Here is a 15,508-nt window from a genome sequence, read left to right as displayed (position 1 = left end):
AGATGGCTCCAAGGTGTCAATGGGAGATAATGAGGTTTGTGTTTGGAGAAAAACAGAGTGAGAGGGCCGAGCAAGAGACAGAGGGAGGAGGGGAGGGAGGGAATGAAGAGAGAGACAGAGGCAGAGGGAATGAGACGTATTTTGTGTGAGGTCAGGTTGACAAAGCAACTGACAAAGGAGGAATGAAGCGAACCGTATGTTTGTAGCCTTCGAGTAGATGTCTTAGTCTGAGCCTGGGTGCGATTAGCACACTGTGGCCTATACTGCAGGGAGTACCCTGTTAACAAACCATGTGTGTGTGTGTGTGTTTATGTGTGTGTGTGTGTGTGTGTGTTTATGTGTGTGTGTGCACTAGTCGTACCTTGAGAACAAAGCCCTCCGGACAGGTGAGCTGGTTGAACCACAGCACGTTGTACATAATCACCAGGAAGAAACAGGCCAGGAAGCCAAGAGTGAGGAGGATCAGACCTGTCAACTACACACACACACACACACACACAGACACACACACAGACACACACGGGCACACACCAATCCATCAACAACTGAGACCACCTGAGGTTCCCCTCAAACACCGCTTCGATCCCAATCAGCAACCGCCGGCTCACCTTCATCTTCTCGGACATCTCGTCGTAGAGGTGGATGTTGAGTTTGTTGATGCCTGGCACGTAGGACATCTTCTTCTTCTTCTGCTGCTGGTACTCCGTCGTGGTCTTCACGATCACCTGCCAGCGGGGACAACGTTCGTTAGCTGGCGCAGCAGAGGCTCGCTCGGTCGCAACAGTGCAGCCCTGTCGCGACACGGAACCAGCGGTGTCTGGTGGCGTGTCATAATATCTATTCTCGGCGGTTGTCTGAGGGTGCGGGTTGAGGTCACACTCCAGACTTGTCAGCTACACTGGGATAAAAGTTAGAGTGTGGGTGGGGGTGGGGGGGGGGGTGGGGGTGGATATACTGTGAATTGTACTGTATTGAAGATGCACTGTTGGTAGTGATATACTGCGAGAGTGCGTGTGGGGCGAGCGAGTGTGCGTGTCCATGTGGTGTAGAGTACGAGGGGGGAACGGCTCAGGAGGACGCGGACTTCGGAGGTTTCGCTGTGCCTGCAACACTTGTTTAGACAAGGAGATGGATCCCACGCGGGCTGGACAAACACACACACAAACACACACACACGTGCACACGCTTGTCAGGTACCTTGTCTGGGAACGGCTGCTGGAGCTGGGTGACCTCCAAGGGTGTGATGAGGGGGATGTTATCAAAGCCGTCATCCAGTGACGGCTGCTTCTCCAGCTTGTCAGACAACTGACTGCCCAGCTTCACCATGTTCGTCTTTGTGTCGGCTCTACTGCACCACCTGCATAGGAAACAGGGGAGGGCCGCAGAGGCTGGGTAAAGCAAATCTGACTAAGGAGAGGAGAGGGGAGGATAAGGGAGGGAAGGAAAAGGGAGGGGAGGACAAGAGAGGGGAGGACAAGAGAGGGGAGGACAAGGGAGGGGAGGACAAGAGAGGGGAGGACAAGAGAGGGGAGGACAAGGGAGGGGAGGACAAGAGAGTGGAGGACAAGGGAGGGAAGGACAAGGGAGGGGAGGACAAGAGAGGGGAGGACAAGGGAGGGGAGGACAAGAGAGGGGAAAAGGGAGGGGAGGACAAGAGAGGGGAGGACAAGGGAGAGGAGGACAAGGGAGGGGAGGACAAGGGAGGGGAGGACAAGGGAGGAGAGGAAAAGGGAGGGGAGGACAAAAGAGGGAAGGACAAGGGAGGGAAGGAGAGGACAAGGGAGGGGAGGGTAGGAGAGGAGACAAGTTTTTCGGTGCACAACATAATACATTACTATGGCAACAAAGCTATATTTTCGACATTCTCTCTCTCTCTCTCTCTCTCTCTCTCACACTCTCTCTCCTCATGTATTTCCCTTCCTCGATCAACAGGATGGTCTTAATGTGGACCTATGAGGGGAGGAGCAGCTCGGCTCGTTGGTGATGTAACATGACACCTCTCTACATCCATCTGGTACCCCCCTCAACCTCAACCTCACCCCCCCCCCCCATGCCCCATCCCTCCAATGGGTGGATGATGCTAGTGACTCACAGAGATGAGATAACAGAGATAACTACAGGGTATTAGACTTACATAAGAATATAAATATTCCTTATGTTGAACACAGCAGAACAGAACACAGCAGAACACAACAGACCAGACTAGATGTGGAATGGAATAGACTGAGAAGTGAATTCGGGGAAATTATTGTTTGATTGAATTTGTGTGTGCGCTAATGCTGGCGCTTGCGCGTGTGTCGCCGCTGTGAGTGGGTGAGTTGTAAATGGGATCCATTAGCGTGGTCATCATCAATGTCCCCTAGCTCGTTCCCTTCCATTCTGTCGCTTGGTCCACTAGTGGGAGGGGTGTTCACTGTGATGATTCATATGACTGAGTGACATTACGTCACAGTAATAATGAGCTGAGTGCTGCTAGAAAGTGCGTGCCCCCTCACTTCTAACAGGCAAAGAAAAACAAACGATGAATGGGTGAATAGGCCAGAAAGGCGGCATCATAGCTTATAACATATTGTACGATGCGTGCATACCTGACAACTGGTTTGTTTAGATTAGATGTTACCACTTTGGTTGTTTCGTAGCCTGCACGCGTTAAGCCGTACATTAATTTTATTTTAAACTAAAAGCCCCAGTCTTCTAATGACGTTATGTCCCTGTCCCGTTTGCAAGCAAGAACTGTGCCGGCACGCTCAACTTCAGGGTTCGCCGCTTGTGGATTCCAGAACTTGCTGCATTGAAAAGAGTGCGCTTGCTGCGGAATAAGGCACCTGAGAGCGAAATGTGGTCAGCAAACATGAATAATATAAACATCGGGCTAAGAGGATGTGAATGGTCAAATTCAACAATATTCAAAATGACAATGGTTTTTCTATTAGCCTACATTTGAAATTATATGCCTAACCTTTTAGACTACGGACTGCCTCCGCTCTGTTTTCGCTTCACGAAAATGCACACAATGATAACGTGACATTCATTTAGCCAGAAAAAAAACCTTTCAAAATGGCCTATTTCTTTTTTCTCATACAATTGATGATTATCTGTTGTACAAAATAGCTTACAAATAGCGTAGCGTAGTGCCGTAATGGTCTACACACAATGGCATTGTTAACATGAAATGATATAGGCTTCTACATTTCCCAGTGTCAGGAGAGTGTGTCATGTCTAGTAGCCTACATCAACAGCGCTCATTCATAAAGTAGAATTTGTGAAAGACAACAGACGAATAAGCAGGAAACACAAGACACAGGCGCCTTCTGTGGCGTTGAATCGCTAAGGATTTGTGTTTTTAATTTGCCGTTATATTGATCTGGTTTTATTTCACAGCTACCAACCTTCTAATGAATAACGTCCACTTGATTTAAAGCAGAAATGAAACGCATTCACAACAGATAGCCTACTATTCCATACAGCCTAAGAAATGTTAAAGGAGAAAACTTACTGTGAATTCGCTCGCTGGGTTTGGTTGGATGTTTATGGAGACAGAACAGTGAGCCACGAATACCGGTTACCGTGGTGATTCAGGGCTGGATTGCGCATGTTATTCGGGTTGCATCCTCCGGAGGAAATTGGCGTCTTCACATGATGCTCATCAACGTAAACGTGATTGGGAATGGATCAACACAAGTATGCCTATTTTATTGCCCATCCCATAAAAAAGGATGTTGCCCCTCACACAAATAACCCAACACGTTAAACACATTTAAAATGTTGTATAGGCTATGCTCTTTCAACAAAAAGAGAGGCAACGGGTTAGCCTAAAAACGCATCAGATGGAAAATGTAAACAACAATAGTCAAGGCAAACTAGGCGTACAGGGGAAAAAACAATATATGTCAATACTTGTATTATAGGCCTAAGAATACAGTAGTCGACGACTGCACCTAAAAATAACCACGTTCTTCCACATGCAAAACTATTTAGTTTAGGAAGAACCCCCGTGAAGAATGTTTTATCATGTTTAAGCAACCCTTTAAAAGACGGCTGTTTCAAAAAAATATATACTTATTTGTGACATGCATATTTTAAATCAGTTAAGCAACTAGCAAATGACATCAGTCTTGCTGTGAGCGTCAATAACAGCCCGGAGACGCACAGCAGCTGTCGCTGCTCGAGGTTCATGTGGCGTTTGTGATGCTGGCTCACCTCTGAATGGAGGTGAAGAGGTGCTGCAGATGCTGTGATGAAGTCTCTCTCTGTGTGTTTGTTTGTGTGTGTGTGTGTGTGTGTGTAATAGAGTCAGTGTGCTTATTTGTGCGTTGAGAGATCAAATTTAAAAAAGAGTGTAATTGTAGGCCACATGGAGTAAGGCTATTTGATAAGAAAGGAGAAAGAGAGGGAGGGAGAGAGAGATTGATGGGGCGCAAGCAGAAAAAGGAGATCCTGGGCTGTCTGCTGAGCTAAGAAAATCTTTTCAGCGACTAAAGACCCATGCTGTTCCTTCTTTGGTTATGCCTGTTTCTATGAATCTATTAAGCCTTTAGGAGCCCGCCCAACCAAATATTCACCCCTTCACCCCCATCTTCCCTCTCCATAACTCCCTCCCCCCTGCATAGGCTTCAATTGGGCCTACATTTATTGTTTTGACCTTTCCTTTGCGGGGGAGTGACTTCAAAGTGGAGCCCCTATTTCGTCCTCTTTAAGAGGACGGCAGGACCATCCCCACAGTGAGAGAGAGACAGTATGTCTGCCCTGAGCTGGCTGGGAGGAGAGAGGGACCCTGGGTGGACGTAATGAAAATGAGAATCAATTATGGTCTTTAGGCTAGAGGGTAAAGGAGGGGTTTGGGGGAGGGGGTGGTTGGGTCTTTGTGTGTGTGTTTGCTCACCTCAACTGCTCACCTAAGTGATTGGTCTCATTTAAAAATGAAAAAAAGAAATAAAAAACTTTTATCTCTGGAGAAATGTGCCAAAAAAGGGACCTACCAAACAGACTTTGAAATAAGAAAGTGCTGGAACATCAAGTTGAGGACAAGGCCTCATTATACTGTCACCCAGGGTTACAAAGCCACAAACCGCGATTGAAATAAAAGGCTACACAATTTAATCTCATCGTTCAGTAAAATCTAATATAGATCTGAAAGCTTACTATATGATTTCCAATAGTTTGCAATGTAAATATATTAGCGTAACAACATTAGAAAACAAATCTCTAGTCATGATTAACTTGCATATTCATCCATTATGGTCAACCAAAACATATATTCCAGCTTTCAGGGATCCATGGTGGTAACTGAGAAGGTGTCTTTTGCTGATCTTGAGTCTTTAACAACACCGGCATCTAGTGTCCAAAACAGATACTGCAGCATTCATTATTCAAATAGCTCATGGCATCACAGCAACATTCAATTTTTTTTTTTTTTACTGAACTCTGCATATATGAAAAAACAACACCTAGCCCTAAACAAATTCTAACAAAAGGTTTCTCAGCTGTTTTTTGTAGTATTAAGTGTCCTTAATAACATACTAAAAGTTTACCAAAGTTTGACCACTAGAAAGTTGTAATTTCCAAGATTACACCTGGAGTTTCATGCCTTAGACCGTCCCACTTTAGTTCACAACTGACTATATTAAAATAATGTAATTAAAACCATAGAATACAAGTCTGCAATAGTGCACGGTTCTCTGCAGCCTTGTAATTAATTGTAAACAATTGTAAACATTTATTTCTCACCACAAAAAAAAACTTTTACAAAGCTTTCAAATCAAGTCAAGTCAGTTTCATTAATGTATTGCTGAATCATCAGGTATCATTAATGATCTCAGGGCATTTTTAATTGAGCAGGTGTACACACCATGCTCTTCATTACTATTAATTCTTCTAATTCTTATATTTACTCCATATTTGACAATCCTACCTGCCCATTCTGGTGTGTTGGGCTCGTAACTGGAGCTTGGTAACGTTACAGTACTGGGCCTGGGCCTGGCTCTTCACTGTTAGCAGCAAACAGGACTAGAGGCTACTGCTGCTGAAGAGCTACAAGAAAAAGTTTGATACATTTGATCCAATACTGATTAGCCAATCGGGCCTGGTCATAGGGTCATCCAAAGCGCACGTATAGGGTTGCGCTCTCCCCACGACGGTGATGTATGGCAGTTGTCTCTTACCCGTGCATCTGTTCAGTGGACTGGAAAGGCTGCATTGACAGTTTATACATTTGAGATTCCGTTTTAATCAATTACCTTCCCTCTTGCTGCTCCATGCACCAATGCTGAAGTAAAAAAGTGTTGAACAGTCTCTCTATCATTTTGTCATGGTTGGATAATGACGCTTAGTGCTGGATGTGCAGTTGCCATGGCAAATGCTCTGCGGGTTCTTAATAACCGTTACTGTAACCTTCGGGTCATTGTGACCCGAAGTCAGCACAAGGGATATTGCCAAAAACACTTTTTTTTATTCATTTTTTATGATTTTATACAACCTTCACCAAGTAAACAAAGCCTTAAATCATGGTCTGTTACGATCTTTTATTGTACTTTGTTACAATAGTAGACATTAGTAGATATATCAAAGACTCCCTCAAATGCAGGGAGGATCTGTCTTTACTATTGTTCTTGAATCTCACGGTGGAAGCATAATAAGGTGCTCAATAAATTGTATTGACAAATATTTACAAATCTTTATTGCACTGTGTGGACAATAAATGGTTCAATTTCTAACACAAACAAATCAATGTTGTGTTCTAATACTAATTTTCTTTGTCCTTGGACTAATACTGTAATTCAACAAATACTGTTCTTGCAAAGTAGATGTCTTTTCTGTCCTAATTAGGAATGCTTAGAAGTACATCTATGAAATACAAATGTATAGCCTGTACTGTGAAAATTAGTTTCTGCTCCCACATCAAGCAAGGAATGTCATAGAGGACCATGGGACCAAGGCAGCAGGGTTGTTTGGTGGAAAGAGTACCGATTCACTTGCCTCTTTGCGCTACAACCTTTTTAGCAAGAAAATCATTACCGCCAAATCATTTGTTACCCCAGAACATCTGCCTCCAACTGAGTCCTCAACCAAATACCACTGCCAAAGAGTTTACTTCAAGATCGTGGTGTGGATTGGAAAGGAAGGTGACATGAAAACAGAGGATTGGGGATGGAAACTGGTGGACAACCAGTTCCTGCCAGTTATGACCAGTAAGACTGCTGCCCCAGAAAGCCTCCTGCAGATGATCCACTGTAATTGCACAAATGCCTGCCGAACACAACGGTGCAGTTGCAGGGCTTATGGACTACCATGCTTGCCTGCTTGTGGACCATGTCAAGTTGGGAATTGTGAGAATCCCTATAATCAACCTCTATGGGAGGAAGAGTAGGACGACTAATGGTAAATCTAGTGAAGGTCACAGTGCAAAAAAGTAGAAAAAATAAATCAGAATAAGATGAAACAACTAAAGAAAATATGAAAAGATATGAAAAAGATATTTATAAATAAGAAAAGTACAAAAAAATATATATATAAAAAACAAAAGGCAAAAACACATTATAAAAAATATACAAAAATATATACAAAAATAAAACGGGTTAGCGTTACTGAGCCTTCACCAGGCAACCCTGTTTTGACTAATTTTACAGTACCACACAGTTCTAATGAATTTATTCTTTATTGGAATCAAAAGAATGGTTATGAACCACAGAAACCACCAACACTAAGCAAAACGATATGAGAAAGGAGAAAATGCAATTACTTAAGGGAAATTGTCCTTATTTTTCGCATAACCAATTGCTTTCATATATAATTGTACTTGTCATCACTTATCTATCATGCAAATATGATAATTAGAATATTACATGGCCAAAACATGTATCAGGCACCAGTGTTCATGGTCTATGAGGAATACGAAGGAGTAATGGTCATTTTAAGGACCTGACGGCCGCCATTTTGAAAATGGGGCCTTTCTTGGAGTCAAACGTTGGTAAACTTTTAGTATGTTTGTAAGTATATCTGATACTACTGTAAACCACTGAGAAACCTTTTGTTAGATTTTTTGGGGTTCAAGCCATATTTGCAGCTGACTATAGGCTCCCCTCTGACCCTATTGTCCTGGGGTCATAACGACCCGAAATCATATTAAAACCTAATAAAATGACATAGAAAACAACGTAGCTTCCTAAATTAACCTCCAAAGTGGTTTACTAGTTCTGAGGTACATTGGATCACAGTGACCCAAAGGACAAAGTCATTAAATCAACACATCAATACCAGATTGGATCTAGCTCTAGTATCATACATAAACATTCAGTACTGTTCAAAAGTTTTAAGAAGAACTAAAGTGTAACTAAATACTGCACTTTTCCATTGACACAGGGAGTCAGGTGGCTGAGCGGTGAGGAAATCGGGCTAGTAATCCGAAGGTTGCCAGTTCGATTCCCGGTCATGCCAACTGACGTTGTGTCCTTGGGCAAGGCACTTCACCCTACTTGCCTCGGGGGGAATGTCCCTGTACTTACTGTAAGTCGCTCTGGATAAGAGCGTCTGCTAAATGACTAAATGTAAATGACACACTTATGAAAAAACACAAAACACCCAAGAGGAGTATTATGTAAAAATATTAATTTCACAAGCCTGAAACTTACTGTATTGACTTAACATGTCCTCAAATTCACATAACATACTGTAGTTACGGTGTTATGGTGGCTTACCTCAATTGCCCCAGAAGCACACCACAGCTAGACCTTAAGACCCGTGTAACACGTAACACCTGCCATTCTCAGCCTAGAGAGATGTTTTTTTAGCGCTGCCCTTAATCTAAGCTCCTATTTAAGGGATTGACAACAAGTTCAATGTTCAAAAGTAAACTAATGCTATTAACACTCCCAGCTGAGTAACCTAAGGGACCATGGTGATACCAAGGTGTTGTAATGGGATGCTAATGAGGCCTAACCAGGACGTCTGGTGCGCAAATGAGGAAGTACCCTGATATTTCTGCTAAACATCTTTACATAGCATGTAGCAACTGACTAATAACTGTGTTTTGATAAATAAATGGATGCATGTAAACAGTTGATAAATATATTAACTGAGATAATAAACTCAATGGAAAGTTAGAAAGCAAGTTAATGATCTTGGATTAAGGCCACAAACACTGTAGCCAGTGTAGTGAGAAAACTCAAGATCTTGCAGTGGGGAAAGTAAGAGAGCAAAAAGCAAGCTGCTTCCCTTAGTCTGGTTGCATTAAAGCACAGCTTTAGTGACTTTGCATGTAGCAACATGGGTCATCCTTCTGTTTTTCTAAAAAAGATTTTATTGGACCAACAAAGCAAAGCCATGACATTTTAAAATAAACACTATGGCATTTCCAGAGAAGACAGAGCCTCTGGTGCTTTAAGAAACAAGGGACGGTGGCCCTAAACAACGAGAGAGAGAGAGAGAGAGAGAGAGAAAGAGAAAGAGCCAGGTAGAGCAAAGAGAGACAGAAAGGCAGCAGAGTCTAAGAGAGAGAGAAAGGGAGAGGGATGGAGAGAGGGAGGGATGGAGATATAGGGATGGAGAGAGAGGGATGGAGAGAGAGAGATGGAGAGAGATGGAGAGAGAGACACTGGCATGAAAATACCCCTGACCGATAACTTAAAGAACAGACATTTGCGCCTCACGTACAGGTGTGTGCGGCCGACCCAAGTGGAGAAAGACTCCCCGGAAGAGTTTAATCGACTGTATCAGTTCTACTTGTCAATTCAGCGCACGTGAGCGCTAATACATTTACATTTAGTCATTTTAGCAGACGCTCTTATCCAGAGCGACTTACAGTAAGTACAGGGACATTCCCGCCGAGCAAGTAGGGTGAAGTGCCTTGCCCAAGGACACAACGTCAGTTGGCATGACCGGGAATCGAACTGGCAACCTTCTTTTTACTAGCCCGACTGGCTCACCGCTCAGCCATCTGACTCCCTTATAGGGTAATAGCTTGTTTTCTGTCTCTGAGTCTCTCAAACATTGTGCTTCACAGCCCTGTGTTTCTCGGTGGCAGCTACAATATACACAAATGTGTTTACTTCAGCTTGTTATGTGAGCAGTAGTTCAAGTAATGAAATGGCAGACACCCACCAAACAATAAATTATTTTGTCAACTTTAAAAGTTGGAAGACAAACCCAAACAGTTTTTCTCGAAGATAAACAAGTCTTTTCCATTCTCTACAGTGCATCAAGTCTGGACCGAGAGCTGATGGTAGTTACAGTATTGGAGACCATCTCATCTTCTGTGCTTGTTGAAATCCCAGGGAAAAAGGTTTATGTTAACAGCTACAGACAATGAGCAAGTTAACACATGGAAAGACCAGACACAACTCTATACTCTGTGAGAGAAACCATGACAGGATGTTGATTTCACAAATAACGAAAGTCAAAGTATGTGCAATAACTCGGGTCTCAGTAACTGTCTGGCTTCATAAGCGTTCCCACGAAATCACTTTCATTTTCATCTTCATGGCCCTACAAATGTCAAGAGACCCTTGACATGTCCCTACCAAAACTTAGCAACAGACCATGGATAGAGTGAGCCTATAGGGTGAGGAAAACGTTCAAGCCAAACCTACCAAACCCTGTAAGACCCGATCTAAAATTACATTACCTTTAGCTCTCCAAAAAACATATTAGCAAAAAAGTACTGAAAAAAAAAAGAAATTTGCAATTAAAGAGCTAAAAGTGGGCCAGGGTTAAAGACAGGAACACTGTTCTATAGGCATTCTACCAGTCTCTATAGGACTTCGTCCTGTACAGCCTGTACAGGATGAAGCTTCCTCTCACTTGGCGTCTGGTCTCAAGTCGGTCCGCTCTGCAGCTGTGGAGGATCTCTAAGACAACCTGGGTGACCTTGAAGGCTATAACGAGAATAGCGGGACAGGGTCTGGGCCAGGAAATGCTGAGCATGCAGACTGCACCAGGCCAGAGACCAAAGGTGACCCCCCACTGGGATCCCTATAGTACCAGCAGCAATGCAGTCAAACACAATCTCGGGAGATGGACTAAAGGAGAGTGGGTGGCCTGAGTTTCAACTTAATTGACTGTCTTTCCCATGTTAGAGCATGGTGAAGATAGGGTACACACAATGTGTTCATTGTCACCCCAAGAGAAAAAAAATACACACTCCCCGCCCACCACACACACACACTGTGACAATGTAAAGCCCCCTAGAATAAGCAAAGTCCTGTTTATAACTTCTGGCCTGGTTTTCTAGAGGGCTACTGAGTTAACACCTTGTGGACACTATGGCTAGCAGACCAAGCATTCCATTGAGATATGGTCTCAAGATTTTTGCCAAAGCTTTTGTCAAATATTTCAGTGAAATATTGACTCAGCTACCAGAACTAAGTGACACAAGGACTAGTCATGGGACCTGGGTTCCTGCCATCTGGCTGAAAGGCAACAGACAATGAAAACAGAAACAGCACAGTAATCCTTCCTCCTGTACTGTGATCCAACCCCTACTACGAAAACAATTATTAACATGAATGAACCACACTGAATCATGAAGTAAAGAAAAACGAAACTGGGTCGGTTGGTCTACCCCCGAGGAAATTCTTTGTTGTGAACCCATCCAGAGACACCACACAAATAACATCCAGGCGTTCCATTGTGTCTTACAGACAGGCAAATATACGCATTGCAAGATACGTATTTTCAATCAGCCCTCAGATCTCATCGGTGTCCTGCACACAAGACCTTTTTGGATGCCCACCCCGTTCACACCACTGACCCACATAACCTTGATCTCCAGCCACACACGCCCGAGCTCACCCACATCTACTGCACCATACCCTGCGCTATACTTAGCGCCACGCTAATGTGCTTTAAAAGTCTGACCTGTCCCACAAATCCACCGACGGCCCTACAGCCCCGAGGTTTGACTGACCTGTGTACACTAAGTACTAGCTACACAGGATACGGTGAGAGTGGGAGAGAGAGAAAGAGAGTTGGAGTGACTCAGAAAAAGACGCAGGAAACATTCTTTTCACGGGAAACGGGGATATTGCCTGGAGTGTTGTTTGGAGAGCTGTGTGTTCCCACAGTACAGGTGAGTGTGTCTGGTGAGCTGTGTTTTGGACTGTGAGGACATGGTAAAAACAGCAGTTTAATAATTCTAGGAAAAAGCAACACCTTTGTGCGGTAAAATGTGTGGCTGTGTACAATCGTGGAATAAGTGGAATGGTTTCAAATCCACCTTTAAAAAACATCAACTTTTAATGCATTTTTCTGTACGGTTATGCGAATACCGAACATACAACTGACAGTTGTACATACAAAACAACACACATTATTTCCCCACAACAGTAAGGTGCTAAACTTGTCAGGTGGCTGAGCGGTGAGGGAATCGGGCTAGTAATCCGAAGGTTGCCAGTTCGATTCCCGGTCATGCCAACTGACGTTGTGTCCTTGGGCAAGGCACTTCACCCTACTTGCCTCGGGGGAATGTCCCTGTACTTACTGTAAGTCGCTCTGGATAAGAGCGTCTGCTAAATGACTAAATGTAAAATGTAAACTTGTGTCCCTTCCTAGCATGAGGCCCAGACGCAGGCTGTGTGCGGTGGATCTGCTGCCCACCATCAGTGAGATGCAGGAGGGAGATCAGGAGGATGGAGACCCTGAGTTCCCCACCCACTCCATGGAGGAGTACGTGGACTCCATCAAGGAGCTGTCCCAGCCTGCCTCCTATCCCCTTCACGGCCCCCTCAGGGGCCACCGACTCTGGGTGACCCGCCACACCAGCCACCCCACTGGACGACACTCCATTGTCACAACGGTGTCGCCCTATCGCTCCTCCATGGCATACGCCCCATGGGCCCCCATTGGTCCGTCGGATGTGTCACTCATGGTGGCCCAACAATCAGATTGCTCAGTTTCAATGCGGCCTCCCCGAGACCCTGTGGATTGGTTGTTCGCCCAGTCCCAATTAGTGGGAGTGTCATGACTAGGAAAATCCCAGGCTTCTGTCTGAGGGGCCGTGGAGTAGGCCGCAACATGTGTGACGGAACCTTTTATAACAGATTATCCTGGTGAGCTGGGAAATCTGGTTAACTGGATTATCCCTGCATAGGATTTGAGGGCAGGAGTGTCGGGTGATTTGTTCACACAGTCACTTACAGGAACTGCTGTTCGTTGGGTTGTGTCCTTCCCAGGGTGGGAAACAAAAAAGAGGGTGAAGTTAAGAGTTGAGGATGAGAGGGATGTGTGACATCACTCAGCCAGTCATTGAATTGCCTCTAATTGGAATGCATGGATGTCCAGGCACCAATGAAAGCACAGCTACCCGTTACTTTTCGACTTTCATGTGTTCGTTTTGCAAATTATTTTATTTTACTTTTAATGCGATGTACAGGGGGGATTTCACCAGGTGGGGGGGTTTGACCTCTTGACCTCTTGACCTGCAGTCAAATGCTTTATCCTGAACTATCCCCATCCTCTAAAGATTGATGAATCGATCAGATGGATGCAGACCTTGCAAAGCTATATATCTGTGAGTGACACTGATAAAAACAACTTTAGAATTGGAGAATAAAACACCATCTGTTGTGATGAATAAGACATTCGGTGACTCATTCTATTCATCACTATTCATTTGCTTGTGTCCTCAAGGACGGGATGAAACAGTGCTTTTATATAGTACGTTGCATCTGTTCTCTTTGTAGAGCTGCTCCATGCTCTTCGAGTCTGTAGCCTCAACTTTTGTTTCTCTCTGTAAGAGTACAATAATGCTCCACCAACAGGGAACCAATTGGATTAGCTCCAAAAGCTACTTGGTCGAGTTCCATCATGTCTGTCCAGAGGACTTAGATATTCCCTGGGCAGAAAACTTCCAGAGAAAAGACAAACTTACGTAAACGAGCGATGCCCAGAACAAGGCTGAATAACATTGTATGTTTAATGAGTCAGTCATTAAGAAGTTCAGATAAAAGTCGTTAAAGGGTTTCATAGGGTTTCTGACAGATAATGATGATGTATGACATTAGTAACTCATTAAAACAGAGCCATTACTGAAAAAATGACCAAAAATGTACATCCTATTTGTACAAATTGGAGGCACTTAGTCATGCATCACACAAAACATAAATCCTCTGGCTTACAGAACCATTCAAAGCTATTTAAGGTTTAAATGATTTTTTGGAACAGGCAATTGTAAAAACCTTTTCAGACTTCTTCCATTGCAAAAAACAATCATCTTTTCAATTTGTGTTATGAGTTACCGTACATGTATTGAACCGTAGAAGCTACCAGTTCAACTAATGGATGTTAATTTAAAGCAAACTGTTTCAGTTTCCTATTCAATAAATGAGTAATTCCACTTGTATTCTTGTCATGCTATTCATTCTCTTTATATGTGTGTATGCAGACAGTAGATTGAACACTAATACTGCAGTAAACCTAAGAAAACCACCAACCAGACACATCATGAGTGATGAACTCTTAATCACAACCGTAATAATCATGACCACATGTCCAAACAGGTGCACTTGAACATCAGCCGACATGCCTTTTCAGAACAAGTCTGGGGGGGTCTGATGGCTGAGCGGTTAGGGAGTCGGGCTCGTAATCTGAAGGTTAGCGGTTCGATTCCCGGCTATGCAAAACGACGTTGTGTCCTTGGGCAAGGCACTTCAGGGAGAATGTCCCTGTATTTGCTGTAAGTCGCTCTGGATAAGAGCGTCTGCTAAATGACTAAGTGTAAATGTAAGTCATCACGTCACACAAACTATTTCCCATGATCGTCGTCTGTAATCTGGGATTGTCACGATGAACAGTCATTCAGTCATTCAGCCCGAGGGTGTCTGAGCTGATGGAAAAAGGACCAGCTCAACTTTAATCATGCAGTCGTCATCATCTATCCTTCCACTCAATCCCTCTGCAGTCATTCAATAATGCATTGATAAATGAATATGGCCTTGTTATTCCGTGTCAAAGTCAATGTCACTGATGACTTAAAAGACCAGCTTTTCTGGACAAATCCATCCATGCATAAAGAAAGCTGAGGGTTAATAACAAAGCTGACTTTTCGTAATTTCAGTTATAATACCCTCAGGCTTTGACTCCCCACCAAGAGAATTCAAGTCGGTCTTATCGCTGGTAAGTTATACCCAACCTTTCCTGCAAGTAACCCCTACATGTTTCTGACCCATCGAATCGCTGATGTCATAGAGACCACTTCCCGGTAAAGATGAAAGACCTTATCAACCATAACTGTAAAGAAAAAAGTAGTTCCAAATGAGTCAGAAATTAAGAAGTCTGGTGGGTAGACACCTGACGCTGTCTACCCACAGCGTCAGGTGTGTGCTGGTGTCTCTGAGAGCGGATCGTTGCCAGACAAGAACAATCAAACACTGACAGGTAGCTGAGAGGATTCCAGATTTCGAGACAAGTCCCACACTTCTGACAAACTGTAGCTCCTGTCAGAAAAAACGAGCATGTTTGCAAACAGGCTTCTTCCTGCAAATTTTGGGCATGAGTCACTTGCTCAAGAAGGCTGATT

The 15,508-nt window shown here is 43.8% G+C and overlaps 1 protein-coding gene across 1 annotated transcript in view; it reads right to left on the bottom strand.

The window, feature by feature from the left end:
* caly (calcyon neuron-specific vesicular protein) overlaps positions 1-1,326 on the bottom strand; it is a 2,865-nt gene extending 1,539 nt beyond the window's left edge. The window contains 3 exon segments of the mRNA XM_067259861.1: positions 362-475; positions 609-725; positions 1,198-1,326. Coding sequence (XP_067115962.1) covers positions 362-475; positions 609-725; positions 1,198-1,326 — 360 coding nt within the window.
* Between the last annotated feature and the right edge of the window lie 14,182 nt (positions 1,327-15,508).

Source organism: Osmerus mordax, chromosome 21, assembly GCF_038355195.1.
Source record: "Osmerus mordax isolate fOsmMor3 chromosome 21, fOsmMor3.pri, whole genome shotgun sequence".
Lineage (NCBI taxonomy): Eukaryota > Metazoa > Chordata > Actinopteri > Osmeriformes > Osmeridae > Osmerus > Osmerus mordax.
Note: the sequence above shows the minus strand (reverse complement) of the source record. Positions and strands in the feature narration are given on the sequence as shown.